Here is a 15,548-nt window from a genome sequence, read left to right as displayed (position 1 = left end):
TACACCTGAAAATAATACAACATTGTAATTCAACTATATTTCAATAAAAACGTAAAAAAAAAAATCTTTAACTTAGCTTAGGACAGTTGCTTCTCAAAGTTGCCCTCTCCCCCCGCAAAATAACTGGCATCTGAATTTCCGTAGTTGAGACAAGACACGGTACCCACACAGCGTGTTGTCTACAAGGATTCTGAAGTTGGCCACACCCCTGGCAGAGCCTCCTCCTTTAATAACGACCGGAGGGCAATGTGCAAGTGTCTCAGGCCCCCCAGGACAGCCGGTGGTCCGGGCCCACGAACCATGGCTGGGACCTGCGTCTTCAGGAGGAAGGACCAGGTGTGTGTCTGAGTCTTACCTGAGCAGGTTGGACACCTGAGGGGTGACCAGCACCACCAGCCTCCTGGTGGCCCTGTGGTCCCGCAATGATTGCCCCAGCACCAGGGCCCCCTGGCAGTAGATGTCATTGGTAGCCAGCGTGACAAACGCTTGGTCAGACACTGTGGACACAGACAAAAACAACAGGGTTATGTTTTCGACGGGTCTCATGGGATGGCGGGGCTGAGGGTCACCTCCAATCCTCTCAAGCTTCACAACTCTAACTCAATAACTGTTCGCTGTTCTAAGATACGCATCAAGGACATTTCACATGCATCCTTTTGTTTCAAAATAAAGCAAAACAATTCTTCTTCAAAACAAGAAAAAGAAAAAAAACACACAGGAAAAGAGGAAACCCTAAACACGAGTGAGACAAAGCCAAGAGGAGCATCATTAAAATTCCCTGGTTCAGATTAACAGATACAAACTACTGTATATAAAATAAACATGAGGTCCTACTTGTATTGCACAGGGAACCATATTCATTATCTTGTAATAACCTATCAGGGAAACGAGTCGAAATAATATAGATATATACGTATAACTGAATCACTTTGCTGTACACCTGAAATCAACACAACGTTGTAAATCGTCCAGACTTCAATTTAAAAAAACCTTCCTGGTGCTGCCACACGGCAAATGGGCATAGCTCAGACCCCTTATGTGATTCTGCATTCAAGTCTCAAAAACTCACCCAAAATAGGTGGGTCTTGGGCGAACACAAAGCAACAGGTGGAAACAGAGCTTTGGAGTTTCTGAGTCACCGTGAGGACTCCCACCCAGCTCAAAAGAACTGGGCTCTCAGAAGGAATGGCCAAAGCCATTAATTAAATTCCACACAACCCACTTGTTGGAAAGACTTCAACTCAAGGATATATGAGGCCGAGGAGATGGGAGAAGGGAAAATATATTGTCTCATTAACCAAAAGGCCCTCAGTTTCCTAATGTCTCCGCAGCAGAGGCAGAAACTCAGACGGCCAATCCGATTTATGGCAGTTTTGAATCTAAGTGGGAACTCGTGACATTGACTTTAACGGGGACTTTGAAGCAGTGTGAGTCTGGGACCCCCAGGAGCTGGTTGCCAGGATAAAAACAAAGGGATCCAGAAATCCAGGCCTTGGCTCCCCTGCTGTCGACAGAAATTAAAATTCACAGCCCACGGCTGGAACACACACAGCTCAGTTCTCAAAGACCAGACGGTCTTCCCCTCCAGCCACCGCACGGCCCAAAGATACCGTCACGCCAAACAGAACACCAGGACCCAAGCTTCTGGAGCCGGTTTTCCTGCAGCTGGCATCGTACCCTTGACATTCCATTGGGGTAAACGCCCAAGTGTGCCTGTTCCAACAGCTCCTGTCTACACATTATCCTGTATTAAGAGGGAATGAGAATTCCTGGCATTTCCACTGCGGGCTGAGTATCAACGACAGCAGACCTCAGAACTCAAGTCTGCAGCCCAAAAGATATCTGTCTAGCTATCCACCCATCCAGCCATTTTTCTACCCATCTATCATTATCTAACGTCTGTCTATCCAACTGTTTATCATTCACCTATCACCCTTCTATTTCTCTATATCTATCACCTATCTCTACCTATAGACAGAGCCACATCATCTGGGAGGTCTCTGGGGTGGCTGAGGCATGGGGCAGGTGGGCTACAGTGGGACCAGGCAGCAGCGACGGGCAACTGTCCAGAGCTTCCGATTCTCGGGGAGGAGACAGACAGGGCTGGGTCTGCAGAGTAGGTTTTACGGAACTACTGGACTCTCCCTTTGCTAGGGGGAGGGATTATGGCTTCTGCTAACAGGATGACAAGACAGCCCCAGTGGAGAGAAGACCCCCTTTCTCCAGCGACCCCAAGACTCAACGTCACGTTCTAGGTCAAAGACACATGACTCCAAAGGCCAGCCCCCAGGGGCCGGGGCATGATGGTGCAAAATCATGGCTGGATAAGATCTCCATCTCAAGTGCAAAGGCAGACCAGTGGACGTCAATGTCACAAAGGCTGAAAACTTCACGGACAAGTCTGCAGATTCCAACACCACCTTACCTCTAAGAAACTCCCATCTGTCAGGTTTGGGCGTGGCATCAAAAAAACACGGCACAATTATCCAAGCCTCCTGCATTGAAAGGCTTTGTTTCCACCAGGCAGGGCGCTGGGGAGGGGACTTTTGGCATGCGTGCAGGGTGGGAAAACAGAAATAGAACGGGTGGCTGTCCTCCAGCCCCAGGTTGGGGGGAAAAAAGAATGCCGCAAAACCGAGTTCATCCTGAAGACGGCGGTGGCTGACAGTTTTATAACAGGTCTGGGAGAAATGTTTACTTCTCTTCCTCGCCTTCCTCTACCCCACCCCCCTTACAACCCACCCCCGGACCCTCCCCCGAAATAACATCCCGACTTCCTCCTCTGCCCCTCCTCTTATACTCAATGGTGTTTTTTGTTCCCTGCAAAGTGCTGAACACCTAGATGGGCTCTTTCTAGCACATTCCGTGGCCGATGTGTCCGAACGACCCTCCTGAATGCTACCATTATATTGACCCCAGCGGGTTGGCAGAAAATGTGTTTTTCACTCTGCAGAGCTCCAAACCGCCGCCTGGAACACACAGACTTTTCTGCTTCTCTGCAAGAATCTGACAGCACACCGCAGCACACGGCAGGATATCTGCCTTTTCTGCCCCAACAATTCTCCTCTCTAAGGCACAGAGGAGGTACAGAAGCATGGAAACGGCTCCCTGAATTACCAAATCGCTCCTCTGAATAAAAAGTAACCAGATTTTTTTTTTTTTCTGAAAAATGCGCTCATGCACGTTCAGGCCCGGACTGGTGCAAGCACGGGGTGTCTTCATGATAAAAACGGGACGGGCACCTTTCCCATGGGTGGAGGTTATGTTTCATCACCACATTTCTTGGGAGCTTTTTTTTTTTTTGGCCATGTCGCAGCATGTGGGATCTTAGTTCTCCCACCAGGTATGGAACCCGTGACCCCTGCATTGGAAGCACGGAGTCCCAACCACTGGATCCCCAGGGAACTGCTCCATCATCACGTTTCTACGCTTTGGAAGTCTACTGTCCAAATCGGATGTCCACTCCAGACCCAAGAGAAGGCAGACAGGACCGAATTGCAGCCCTGGGGGGCCAGGGCTCGCCGAAGTCCCAGCATCTGGCCACGGTCGGCCTGCTGCCCCGCTGCGGGATTAACCCTGGATCTTTACCGGAATAACCAGTTCTGCCTCCAGTCTGACCTCGAGGGGCGAGGCTGGGGGAGGGGAACCACAGGCTCTGTCTTCCCAGAGCCATAGGGGCACGAACTCCCACGGGTCTCCGCGTCCGTGAGACGCCCACGCGTTTCCGCGCTGGCCAACAAACCAGCCCATTTAATCTCCAAGGGCTACTTTTATACAGAAGGAAAATTACCAAATCTCAGCGCCCCCTGACCATACTAAACCTCGCCCGCCTCCCAGCTGCTGAGACCCCCATCTCCACCTGCCCCAGGGACACCAAGCTCTCCAGCCCCGGGGGTCACTGGGAAGGCGCACCGTGGGAGCTGAGGGGTTGGGGGCGACCTTGCGCGCGCAAAGCGGGGGGTGCCCCCAGCGCGGGCCAATCTGAGCCGCGCCAGGAGAGCAGGGAGGCTGAGCACGAGGGGTCTTCCCGACTCACCCGGCATGGTCTGAGGCCCAGCGCGCCGTGGGCACCGGGCGGCCAAGTGCGCCTGGGCGCGGGGGCGGCCTCGAGCCGGGCCTGGCGGAGGCGTCGTCTCTAGGCGACCCGCACGGAGCTCCGGGCCTGCGGAGACAGCTCGGCATTCCAGACAGACCCCCGGGGCTGCAGCACCGCCCTACAGCCCCTCCCCCGGGTCAGCCCCTCCCCACCCCGGTCTCCCCATATTCCCTCTGCGCTCCGGGGCTGCCTCTGCCCACACCCCCGTCGTCCCCCGGCCCCTGCCCGCCCGGGTGTCCCCAGCGACCTCGCCGCGCCCCGGGCAGCCTGTGTCCCAGGCTGGCCCGGCGCCCCTCGCCCCGCAGAATACTCTTCGCCCCGCGACCACCACTGCGCCCCCCACCCGCGCCCTTCCTCAGCGCTCGGGCAGCTCGCGCGCCCCCAGGCCCCCCAAGCGCCCAGGCCGCCTCCGCGCCCCTCCCCAGGCCCAGCACCTCCACTGCGCCCCCGAAGCTTCCGCCTGGCGCCGGCGCCTCCCCCGCCCCCCGGCCTTCCGCACCCCTGCGCCCCGCCCCGCTCCTCCCCCGCGCTCGGGCAGCTGCAGCGCCAAGTCCCCGCCGCGCCCAGGCCGCCTCCGCGCCGCCCGGCCCCTGCGCCCCGGCACCTGCGGCGCTCCGGCAGCCTCTGCCCGGGCCGGCGCCCCTGCCCTGCGCCCACCACGCGTCCCCGGCGCCCCAGCGCCTCGGCCCGGCCTGCTGGGCTGCGCTCCGGAAGCCCGCCCCCGCCCCCGCTCTGCAGCCCCGGGCGCTGGTCCACGCGACCGCCGCAGCCCCGCGCCAGGCCGGCGCCGCCTCGTGCCCGGCCCCTGGCGCCCCGGAAGGAGAGCCGGAGGGGGCAGCGGCCGCCGGGCATCCTCGCCCCGCCCCGGCCCCCCGACCCCTCCCCGCCCAATCCAGGAGTCTGAGGCGTCTCCGCTCGGACATCTCACCTTTAACCGGCCAGCCCCAAAGTAAACGTTTGCAGTGGCCTCCCGGGCCGGGCCCAAGGCCGGCGCGCTGCCCGGGCAGAGGCCACGCTGGAAACGTGATCTTACTGAACGAACGCTCAGTGAGCAAAGGAAAGGGGCATGCAAGCGTGCACGGTGCGTGTACGCAGGAGAGAGTAACTGAAAATCAATGAGTGAGTGATGGAGTGATGGGCACCTCGGCTGCTGAATACGTGCGTCAGGGAGGGAGAGAATTATGAGTGAATGAATGGAGTAGATAAACGAGGGAATACATTTATGAATGAATGCACGCATGAGTGAGTGAATTAATGAACGTGTGAATGCAGGAGTGGACGAATGGAATGAATGAATGCACGTGTGAGTGCATGCCCGCATGAGTGGATGAGTCGCCATCTGAACCCTGTGAGCCACGGCGGGTTGTAGAGAAGGAGAGAGGAGTGGGCCAGATGCTGTCCTCAGGGAGGGTGCAGCCACTGGCTGGGGCCATAGGAGCGCGTAAGCACCAGGGGCCCGAGAAACCAGGCGGTATCTCAGGAATTCTCCCACCTGCTGGACCTTGCCCATCCAGCACGTTGTCATGTCCTGCGGGATCAAGGGTCCAGGGAACACGGATCGACAGAAGGAATGGACATTCCTGAGTAACGGGGCTTCCTGCTCTGAAAATGTCACCTGGGGGGGGTGGGTGGAAGGCGTCCTGGGAGGGGGGTCATCTCTCCACTACACCAACTATAGCCCCAGCAGTCCTCACCCCCCGCCCCCCCGCCCCGTGTTGCTTCTCCACCGTCTGTGCAAACGTCCACATAGTTTTAACAAAGGCAAAGGAGTTCTTCCCACGCGGATGTCCTGATCTCGGGGAACCCGCCCCCTCAGGGTTCCACACTTCACACTTTGGGAACCGGTACAATTTAAGCTCAAGAAGTGACAGAAAAAATCTTAAGAGAGGACATAGCCGATGCTAAACCTCGTCAGCGATCGACGCAGTAAGGCGTGCATGTCACCCAGCGCCCAGCAGACTGGGATCTCTGTCTGGGCTTTTTGCTGGAGTTCATGCCCCATGGGGAACAGGGGGCTTTGCAGGCGTAAAAGCCATCGGGGCTCACTTGCCTTGGAATAAGAAGGGGATTCCCCGTGCCATGTGGGGAGACAGATGAGGCAAGAGCCCAGAGCCTCAGGGCATCTGTCCACAGACACAGCACCGTGGATGGATAGCCATCGGCCTCGAGGGACAGATGCCGCAGGTGTTTTCAGCACCTGCTGGGCTCAGAGCTATCTCAGAAATCGCGTCCAGGTGACAGAGCTGGGCCAGGCCGGCTGGAAAACGCTAGGGCAGGACCCCACCTCATCACGCTGTCTGCAGAATGCAGATCTCGTATGCGATGAAAGTGTGGCTGATGTCGCTAAGCAGGAAAAGGGCACGGACCCCTCTGCCCGCCCCCTGGGCACTATGTGCACGTACTTATTATCGGGGTGCTGCAAGATGTCTGCGGGACTTACTGAGCCTCTGGAAGTCTCCCTGAAATCCCTGCAGCTTCTGAACCATTGGTGGAAGCATCAGGATATGAGTAACAACCAGGGGAAGACTCTTCCTGCAGTCAGTGCTGGTTTGGGTTTGGTTTTGTTTTTTTCCTTAACCATTTTTTAAAATTGAAGTATAGATAATTTACAATGTTGTGTTACTTTCTAGTATACAGCAAAGTGATTCAGTTACATGTATATTCTTTTCAAAATTCTTTTCCATTATAGAAAAGAATCTATTGCTTTTTAATAAAAGATTAATACAAAGAATCTACTTCCATTTATTTTCCATCTTGTTCTAACAAGATACTGAACATAGTTCCTTGTGCTATACAGCAGGTCCTTGTTTATCTGTTCTGTGTACAGTAGTTTGTACCTGTTACTCCCGTACTCCTAATTTATCCCTCCCCCATCCCTTTCCCCTTTGGTAACCCTAAGTCTGTTTTCTACACCTGTGACTGTTTCTGTCTTGTACACGAGTTCATTTGTATCATTTTTGTAGATTCCACATGTAAGTGACATCCAATGATATTTGTCTTTCTCTTACTTAATATGACAGTGCTGGGTTTCTGTCCCCTGCCAGCCAACCTGAAAGAGGCTCAGGTGCTTCTGACGCAGCCGGACAGTCTCAGGAAGGGTCCGTTCTGAGCCCCGAGGTCTCCTCAGCCCCCAGCGGCCCCCTGGCTTCCAGAGGAAGGGGACGGGTTCCCAGCCTCTGTGCTTGTCTGACTGTTGTCTCCAGTGTTTGCCAAGTGTCCCCACTCACCCGTGCCACAGGGTCATTCCCTTTGGTCCCATTCTGGCCTCTTTCTGCCCCAGCGGTGCAGTGCTCCTGTGTGACACTGGGGATATGGGGAAAAGGACCCGCCAGAGCGTTCCGACAACAAGAGGTCCCCTTTGAAACGTCCCAGACAGCGTCTGCGTCCTTCAGTCCACATTGCGGGGTGGTGAGATTCTAAAATTTTCCCTTTGCCCTGGGTTAGAAGTTACCTGCCAGCAGGATTTCCACCTCAGGACCAGGGACGTTCAGAAGTGGGTGACTCTCGGATGTGGGGTGTCCTGTGCACTAGGGTTGTGCAGCAGCATCCCTGGTACCCACACCCCACAAAGCGACTCCACACATCACCAACTGTGCCCCTGGGGAGAGAGCCATGCAGGGTTTCAAACTACAATCGCAGATAGATCATGATAGACAGACAGATAGATAAATCATAGACAGATAGAGATACATAGATGACAGATCTAGCAGGTAAATGATAATAGAATTATAATAGATAATAGATAGGTAGATGATAGACCCAAAGATAGATAGATAGCAAAGACCAAAGTCTTTGCTGTCATGGGCGCGTCCTGTGCCCTGTGGGGGGCGGAGCAGCCTCCCTGCTCTCCACCCATCAGATACCAGCTGTGACAGTAAAAGCGTCCCTAGGCATCGCCAAGTGTCTCTGGGGGAGTACAATTGTCTCTGGTTGCGAACTACAGCCAGAGAGAGAGGGAGAAAGAGAGATGATGGAAGATGATAGATGATTGACATGTGAATAGATTGACAGGATAGATACACAGATAGATGATAGATAATAGATAGGTTAATTACAATTATAATATATAGATAAGAGAGAGAGAGAGAGAGAGGTTGATTGGTAAATGGAAGATAGAATCTCTGATGCTAAGTCAGCGTTTCTCAGCCTCAGCACTACTGACATCTGGGGCTGGGTGGCTCTGATGTGAGGCGTCCTGTGCCCTGTGGGGTGTGAAGCAGCGTCCCAGGTCTCCACCCGCCAGGTGCCAGGAGCACCCCCTCCCCACTTATGACAGCTTGACAATTGTGTCTCTGTTTTGACGCCCGCTGAGAGGAGGAGGGGATTTCTTTGGCCCAGAGGGGAAGAGGGGTTAACAAGCTACAGTCAGGTTGGGGGAGGGGGCGTGGATCACGGCACGTCCTCGCCGGGTTGCGGAGAAAGTGAGCACCTTCAAGGCCAAGTCGAAACCCAGACACTGCGCAGGCGGATTCCTTCAGCCCCATCCCTGAACGCACCATCTCATGATGCTTTCCCGCTGATGAAGAATCCTAGGAATTCGGAATCCTACCCAAGCCCCAGGAGGACGGGAAATAACGCCAGGCGGTTGGTACACTTGGGAGAAGTTAGCAGCGCCTCCCACCCACCCACCCACCCACGCTGGTCCCCCCCAGGCTGTGTTTCACTCCGAGCTCGCCCCCCCTCCCATCTTTTGCTTCCCTGGGTCAGCCCTGGACCGGCAGCGGTATCAGCATCCCCTGAGAAATTCTGAGAAATGCGCGTTCTCAGGTCTCCCGAACATCAGGAAACTGAGTCTCTCATACGTACCCTGTGTTAACAAGCCCCCCCCCTTCCCCGCCCCATCCACCCTCAAGGTTGACAACCGCGGTTCTGATTGCCGGCATTTGGGCTTTGTGGGGAGGGACCGGCGGCAGCCTGAGGGGCTAGAGAGGGTGGGAAGAAGTTGCACCCAGACAGGAGCTGGGGGGAACTGCAGAGATGTTTAAAGAGAAGGCTCAGGACGCCCGAGCAGGTTGCCTCTCCTCCCAGCACCCAGTTCCGTAGACGCGCCCCCAGCCCCTGCCCCCACACTCGCCCACCCGGTCCTTCCAGCTCTGCCTTGGAGGCCGGAAAGCAGGACAGAGGGCCGTCAGCCACAGGCAGTCCTCCCAGATGCCTGGGCAAAGGTTAGGTCCGTTTTGAAACCCAGAGCAGGCATCCTGCCGTGGGCGCTGCCGGTGCCTCTGGGGGAGGGGGAGGGTCTCCAGGAAGCCAGGAGGGTGGGCACCTGGTGAGCCGTGGGCGCCGTCAGCGGAAGGCGGTCTCTTGTCGGGGTGCCGCACGAAGGAGGTTTGCCCGTGGCGAAGGTGACCCTGCCTTCTCCCTGGGAGCCATTCAGAGAAATTGAGTCGTTGGTACGTCGGTTGCAACATTGTTGGAAAGTTACAGGGCGCTGCGGCGGACATAGTTCAAGCCCAGGAGTCAGAGGAAGATGCCAGCCAACTGCGTCACCTGCCACGTTTTTGTGACAAAGATCCTATGAATTACCTTGAAAGATAAGTGCGAGAAGGAGAGAAAAGATGTCTGCAGTATGTATACGTCCATATATGTGTGCGTCCCAGCTGCAATGATAGATGCGTTTGTGTTTCTTTTTTAATTTTTTGGCCACGCGGCATGTGGGATCTTAGTTCCCGAGCCAGGGATGGAACCCACGGCCCCCTGTATTGGAAGGGCGCAGTCTTAACCACTGTACTGCCAGGGAAGTCCTTATATATCTGTATTTTATCTGTACACATTAACCTAGTAAGATATAAAGGACCACAACCGCAAGAAAACAGAAAGCAAAGCATTTACGTCACGTGCTACTGGTAACCACTCAACCGCCATTCATTTTTCTGTTATTTGTTTGTAACAGAACTGGATTGGGATGCATAAATCCAGGATATATGCGTCCCAGTTTCAGCGAGGGGCTGTGTGGCCCATTGTGTGTGTGAGGAAGGAGGCGGGGTTAGCGGCTGGCTTCTGGAAAGAGGTCTTCACTCTCAAAAGAGGAAGTGGCCTTAATTGGGCCTGCAGATATTAGTGGGTGGGGCTGTGATGGCTGGAGCTACAGAGCCATTTTCTGCCAGGAGTGAAACTGGTTAATACCCGGTGAACCATGAGAGAACACCATTAAATCCTCAAATTATCCCCAATCCAGACGCCCTAAACCTCAGTAAGTCCCCTTACAAGATACTGTCTTTATAGTGTTAGCTATTTTGAGATGGACTTTCTGCTACTTCAGCATAAAAGCATCCTAATTTATACCACATGGCAGAAATCCTCAAGCAGTTTGGTCACTGGATTCCCGACACTCTGAAAGACTAGTGAGAAACCCAAAGAACTTTTGCTTATGTAGGTTTTAAAGAAACATATTTTCTGTATTAGAAATTAAAACTGAAAATGTTAGATATTTATCTATAAATATCTGTTTTTTATATTCAAATTTAAAACTGAAATTTTTACATATTTGTTTATAAGTATCCATATTTTCTGTATTAGAAATTAAAACTGAAATTTTTTTTGCGGTACGTGGGCCTCTCACTGCTGTGGCCTCTCCCGTTGCAGAGCACAGGCTCCAGACGCGCAGGCCCAGCGGCCATGGCTCACGGGCCCAGCTGCTCTGTGGCATGTGGGATCTTCCCGGACCGGGGCACGAACCCGTGTCCCCTGCATCGGCAGGCAGATTCTCAACCACTGCGCCACCAGGGAAGCCCTTAAAACTGAAAAATTTTGATATTTATTCATTTAATAAGTTTAAAGATAACAATAATAAACCCATTCCATTTTGTATAAATAACATATTTTTACAGAAAAATAAATTTATTTTCCCAAACAAAAACTGGGGGAGAGGGAAAGAGTAGCATTAATTTACACACTTGTACATCTCCTTCATATCTCGCTTAATAGAAGATGACTAATTTCTCATATTTACTTCTACATTTGTTCTGTTGCAATAATAGTTTAGGTTGAAATGGGTAAAGAAAATCTGGCCTCCCCCAGATGGGTAGTTAGAAAAGAGGGGAATATTTTAATAGGGTTTTCACACAATTGACATTCTTCTTTGATGCCACACCAAAACTTGATAATTGGTAGTTTCTTTAAGGTTCCATGATTTCAGCATGGAATCTGGATACCAATCAATGAATTCTGTACTCTATAAAGTTAGAATCCACAGCTTTATCTTGAACTTCAGACGGATCCTTTATCCACTTAGGATCTTGCAATATCATGCATGGGTCATCTGGAGGTGTTCCAAATGTTGGTACATTTTATTTCATAATATATATTTTAAAACCTCACATTTGTTCATATCTCTCTTAATCTCATCACATAAAGGTCTTTAGCTAAAATAACAAGAGGATACACGTCCTCTGTAATGTGAAGTTTGTGGCCTAAATAAGAAATTCTGGGCTTCCCTGGTGGCGCAGTGGTTGAGAATCCGCCTGCCAATGCAGGGGACACGGGTTCGAGCCCTGGCCCGGGAAGATCCCCCATGCCACGGAGCAACAAAGCCCGTGCGTCACAACTACTGAGTCTGTGCTCTAGAGCCTGCGAGCCACAACCACTGAGTCTGCGTGCTGCAACTACTGAAGCCCGCAAGCCTAGAGCCCCGGCTCTGCAACAAGAAAAGCCACTGCAGTGAGAAGCCCGCGCACCTCAATGAAGAGCAGCCCTCGCTCGCCGCAACTATAGAAAACCCGCATACCGCAATGAAGACCCAATGCAGCCAAAAATAAAATAAATAATTTTGTTTTAAAAAAAGAAATTCTGCTATGGACTGAATGTGTGTGTCCCCCCAAATCTACATGTTGAAGCCCTGACCCCCAATGGGATGTGTTAGGAGATGGGCCCCTGGGCAGGTTTGAATGAAGTCATGGGGGTGGGGCCCCCATGATGGCATTAGCGTCCTTAGAAGAAAAAAAAGAGGCACCAGAGCTCTCTCTCCACCATGTGAGGACACAGTAAGAAGGCAGCCGTCTATAAATCTGGAAGAGAGCCTCACTGGGAACTAATCTGCCCACCCGGCGATCTCAGACTCCCAGCCTCCAGAACTGTGAAAAACAAACATCTGTTGTTGAATCCCCGCAGTCTGTGGTGTTCTATTATGGGAGCCTGAGCTGAGACAGATTCATTCATTCTTCCAAGTGTTGATTGAATAAATAGTTACTGAGCACCTACTGCATGCCAGTCACCGCTCTAGTAGTTATGGACACACCCATGCTTTTATAGATGTACCTCCTGGGGGCAGGGGGGAGGGGAAAACCCGGGCAATAAACAATAAAAAGTTATAGTGCATAAGATGTGGGCAGTGGATACAAGATTAGAGAACAAAAGTTTGGGCAGAGGAGGTGGGTGAGGGAATGTGCAGGGTCGGGGAAAGGGCTGGGACTGCAATGGCCCCATCTCGCTAACTAACTCCCCTTTGGTCTACGGCCGAAGGTGAGCGTGTCAGCTTTGCCCCCAGCCCTCCACCCCAGGGGCAAAATGTTCCATGTTCGTCAGGTCCAAGTGCTGTTTTTATTTTCAGTTGAGGGGAGTTTGGAACGTCGTCTGTGCTTCCACAGACCATTTATCCATCCCCAGCTATTCACAGAGGAGCAGTTATGTTGGACGCATGCCAGTGTGAGAAGGGGTGGCCACGATGCGGAGGGAGATAGCTGCAAGGCACAGATGTGCACTGCATTTATATTTGGAACTGCGGGGGACATGCCTCCATTAGGAAGATGGGACTCGGGCAGAGGCCAACCCACATCACCGAAGCCCTTTAGTGTCAGGAACCAGAATAGTACGTGGTGGGAAACCAGACGAGCTAATTCTAATCCCTTATGGGTCTGACCTGCAAATAAGGGATCACAGGATGGGGCTGGCCCATGAACGCCTTGACCCTCTTTCTTTCCTTCCCAGGAAATCTCACGAGCCTTTCACCAACAGGCTCAGACAGAAGCTGTGTTAGAAGACGTTGGATTTCTAAAGAAAGCAGAATAGGCAGTGAATAACCCCATCAAGACTAACATTTACGTTAAAAACACCACAGCAGATGGTGACCTTTTCCATGGGACATCCAATGGGAGTCTCTGATTCCCTAGTGTGCGTGGGCTATAGCAATGTGCAAGGTATTGATGATTACCCATTTTTTTTAACCGTGATTTTTAAAAGTGTTAAACTAATTTTAAAGCCATTTCACAAATTTACAATGGCTCGACAAGTAATGGAGCACTCTCGGGGAGACTTCTTTTGTAAATCTCCTGAATTCTATAGTCACTACTTTGACCCTGGAGGGTGCAGGGTGGGGACTACAATACACTATACCTGCCCCGTCAACCTTGGAACTAGTTATACCTTTACTAACAATTTACTGTCAACGACACCCATGTGTATGTGTAAAATATTTAATGTATCTTAAAAGTTTGGTTTTTTTTATGTCTTCCTACTAAAATAGAACATATGTATATGTCATTGACGTTACTATTACTCAAACTGGTACTTGGTGTTTCTAATCAGAACATCAGTTATTTTGTTCACTTTCTAGATTGCCACTCTTTGATAGATTAAACATTGGCTTGATGATCTAATAAATCATTCTCTGTCTGCCAAATTGAAAATGTTTATTTCTTTCAATTGATTTATATTTTAAAATGTTATATAATTAAGGTTTTTGTGTCATTTCTTCTTTTTTTAATATTCTTTTTCATACTTTTTTCCATGATGGTTTATCACAGGATATTGAATATAGTTCCCTGTGCTCTGCAGTAGGACCTTGCTGTTTATCCATTCTCTATATATAATAGTTTGTATCTGCTAATCCCAAACTCCCAATCCTTCCTTCCCCCATCCCCCCTCCCCCTTGGCAACCACAAGTCTGTTCTCTATGTCTGTGAGTCTCTTTCTGTTTCATAGTTAAGTTCATTTGTGTCATAGAAAATGTTTATTTGTAAAAATAAACAAAATGGAACTCGGTTTAACTGACTTAATTAATATAAAATGACTATGGGCTTTCACAATGTCAGGAGACTTTATAAGATTCTCGGGGATATATGAATTGGAGGACCGCCACTGTTTTGGGAAATTTTCATTAGTAAATTGAGTGAAAACTAATATCCAATACTTCCTCTTTTGTTTACTGAATTTTGAAATTGTTGGTGCAGGTTGTTTTAAAAGATTTTTAAGACTATAGACCTAAGAATAATATATTGGAAAAAAATGAAATTCTGCAGCTCTAAGGCTTAACTCCCTTTAAGTAAAACATCTTTCTATTTTTACAGAATACATATACACATCTTCTCCCTTTACAGAAAAGTCATTAGAATCACAAGACAACACATGGAATTCTGCATCTCATTAATTCTTTTCTCCTGGGGTCCAAGGTCCCGTCTGCATGGAAACGTTATCACATGGAATAAAATCCATGCACCATACAGTATCCCTTCTGCACAGAACAAAGCCCTGAACACTTTCAGGGGGCCGCCCGGGCAAAATGTGAAACGTAATTCTCTCATGGGCCGGAAGACAGCAGCCTCTGATGGGCTCAAAAAGCAATGATCACCTAGACCCGAATCCTCGCAAAGCTGCAGAACCTCTCACTTTACCCGTCTGCAGGGTAACTACCCACCCTGTGTTTTGAACCAAGAGACCAAGAGATGGGAAAGGGGCCATTTCTGCATGAGCTCTGAGTAGATGCACTGTCGGTGTGTCGGGTCACCTACACAACAGGCAGAGAACAGATCTCCGGACAACAACCGGACCTGGATTCATGGATGGTCCCTCCACAGAATTCCTAACAGCGGGAGTTTGGAGGACCCCAAGAAGCAACAAAAACCATTTCCTGGGAATAAAACAGGCAAAGTGCTGAAAAAGTCATTTGCAGAGATAATAATACTTTTAAAGTACTGAGACAGGCTGGGACCCGGGACCCTTTGCTGCAGGGCTTGTGCCGGGACAGAGATCTCTTAGACAGCAACACACAGAGAACATTTACCGGACTAAAAATAACCGCGTGCATGCGCAGTTGGGGCAAATGATGAACAACAAGATACAAAGAGACCAAAAAGCCCACCTGCCACTTCTGAAGAGCCCGGAGCGAAAGCAGAGTCCTGCGCATGCCCCCTGCACACAACACCACCTAAGGGGTGGGCAGCCCACCTAAGCCTCCCCTCCAGCCCGACCCCTGGACCCACCCGTACCCTCAGCCCACTTAAGGAACAAGCTTGCCCCCGCCAGGGAGCGAGCAAACAAGGGAACTTGTTATTTGTTCTCACTCCCCCCCCCGACCCCGCGCCCCCGCCCCGCGCTGCAGCAGGGGCCCCAATAAAGCCTGGCGTGAATTTCTTGTCTGGCCTCTGATCAATTTCTATTGCTTAAGGAGGCCAAGAACCCTAACTGCTAACAGTACCACCTGCTTTGGGGGCCAAGGTGAAAGCTGCCAGGGTTAGAG

The 15,548-nt window shown here is 51.2% G+C and overlaps 2 protein-coding genes across 4 annotated transcripts in view; both read right to left on the bottom strand.

Annotated features, from left to right (window-relative positions):
* GYG2 (glycogenin 2) overlaps positions 1-4,158 on the bottom strand; it is a 32,079-nt gene extending 27,921 nt beyond the window's left edge. For all 3 annotated transcript variants that reach the window (XM_082681590.1, XM_082681591.1, XM_082681592.1), the window contains exons 1-2: positions 4,037-4,158; positions 356-497 (exon numbers count right to left, since the gene is read on the bottom strand). In XM_082681590.1, coding sequence (XP_082537716.1) covers positions 356-497; positions 4,037-4,043 — 149 coding nt within the window. In that variant the 5' untranslated portion in view covers positions 4,044-4,158. The remainder of the gene's footprint in view (positions 1-355; positions 498-4,036) is intronic.
* Positions 4,159-6,384: 2,226 nt separating this feature from the next.
* The window catches only part of XG (Xg glycoprotein (Xg blood group)), a gene marked incomplete at its 3' end in the record, with an annotated part of 35,600 nt that continues 26,436 nt past the window's right edge, over positions 6,385-15,548 (bottom strand). Inside the window, exon 9 of the mRNA XM_082681200.1 lies at positions 6,385-6,439. Coding sequence (XP_082537326.1) covers positions 6,385-6,439 — 55 coding nt within the window. The remainder of the gene's footprint in view (positions 6,440-15,548) is intronic.

Source organism: Grampus griseus, assembly GCF_964374135.1.
Source record: "Grampus griseus genome assembly, chromosome: X".
In the NCBI taxonomy this organism is placed as follows: Eukaryota; Metazoa; Chordata; class Mammalia; order Artiodactyla; family Delphinidae; genus Grampus; species Grampus griseus.
This window is presented reverse-complemented; position numbering and strand designations above follow the sequence as displayed.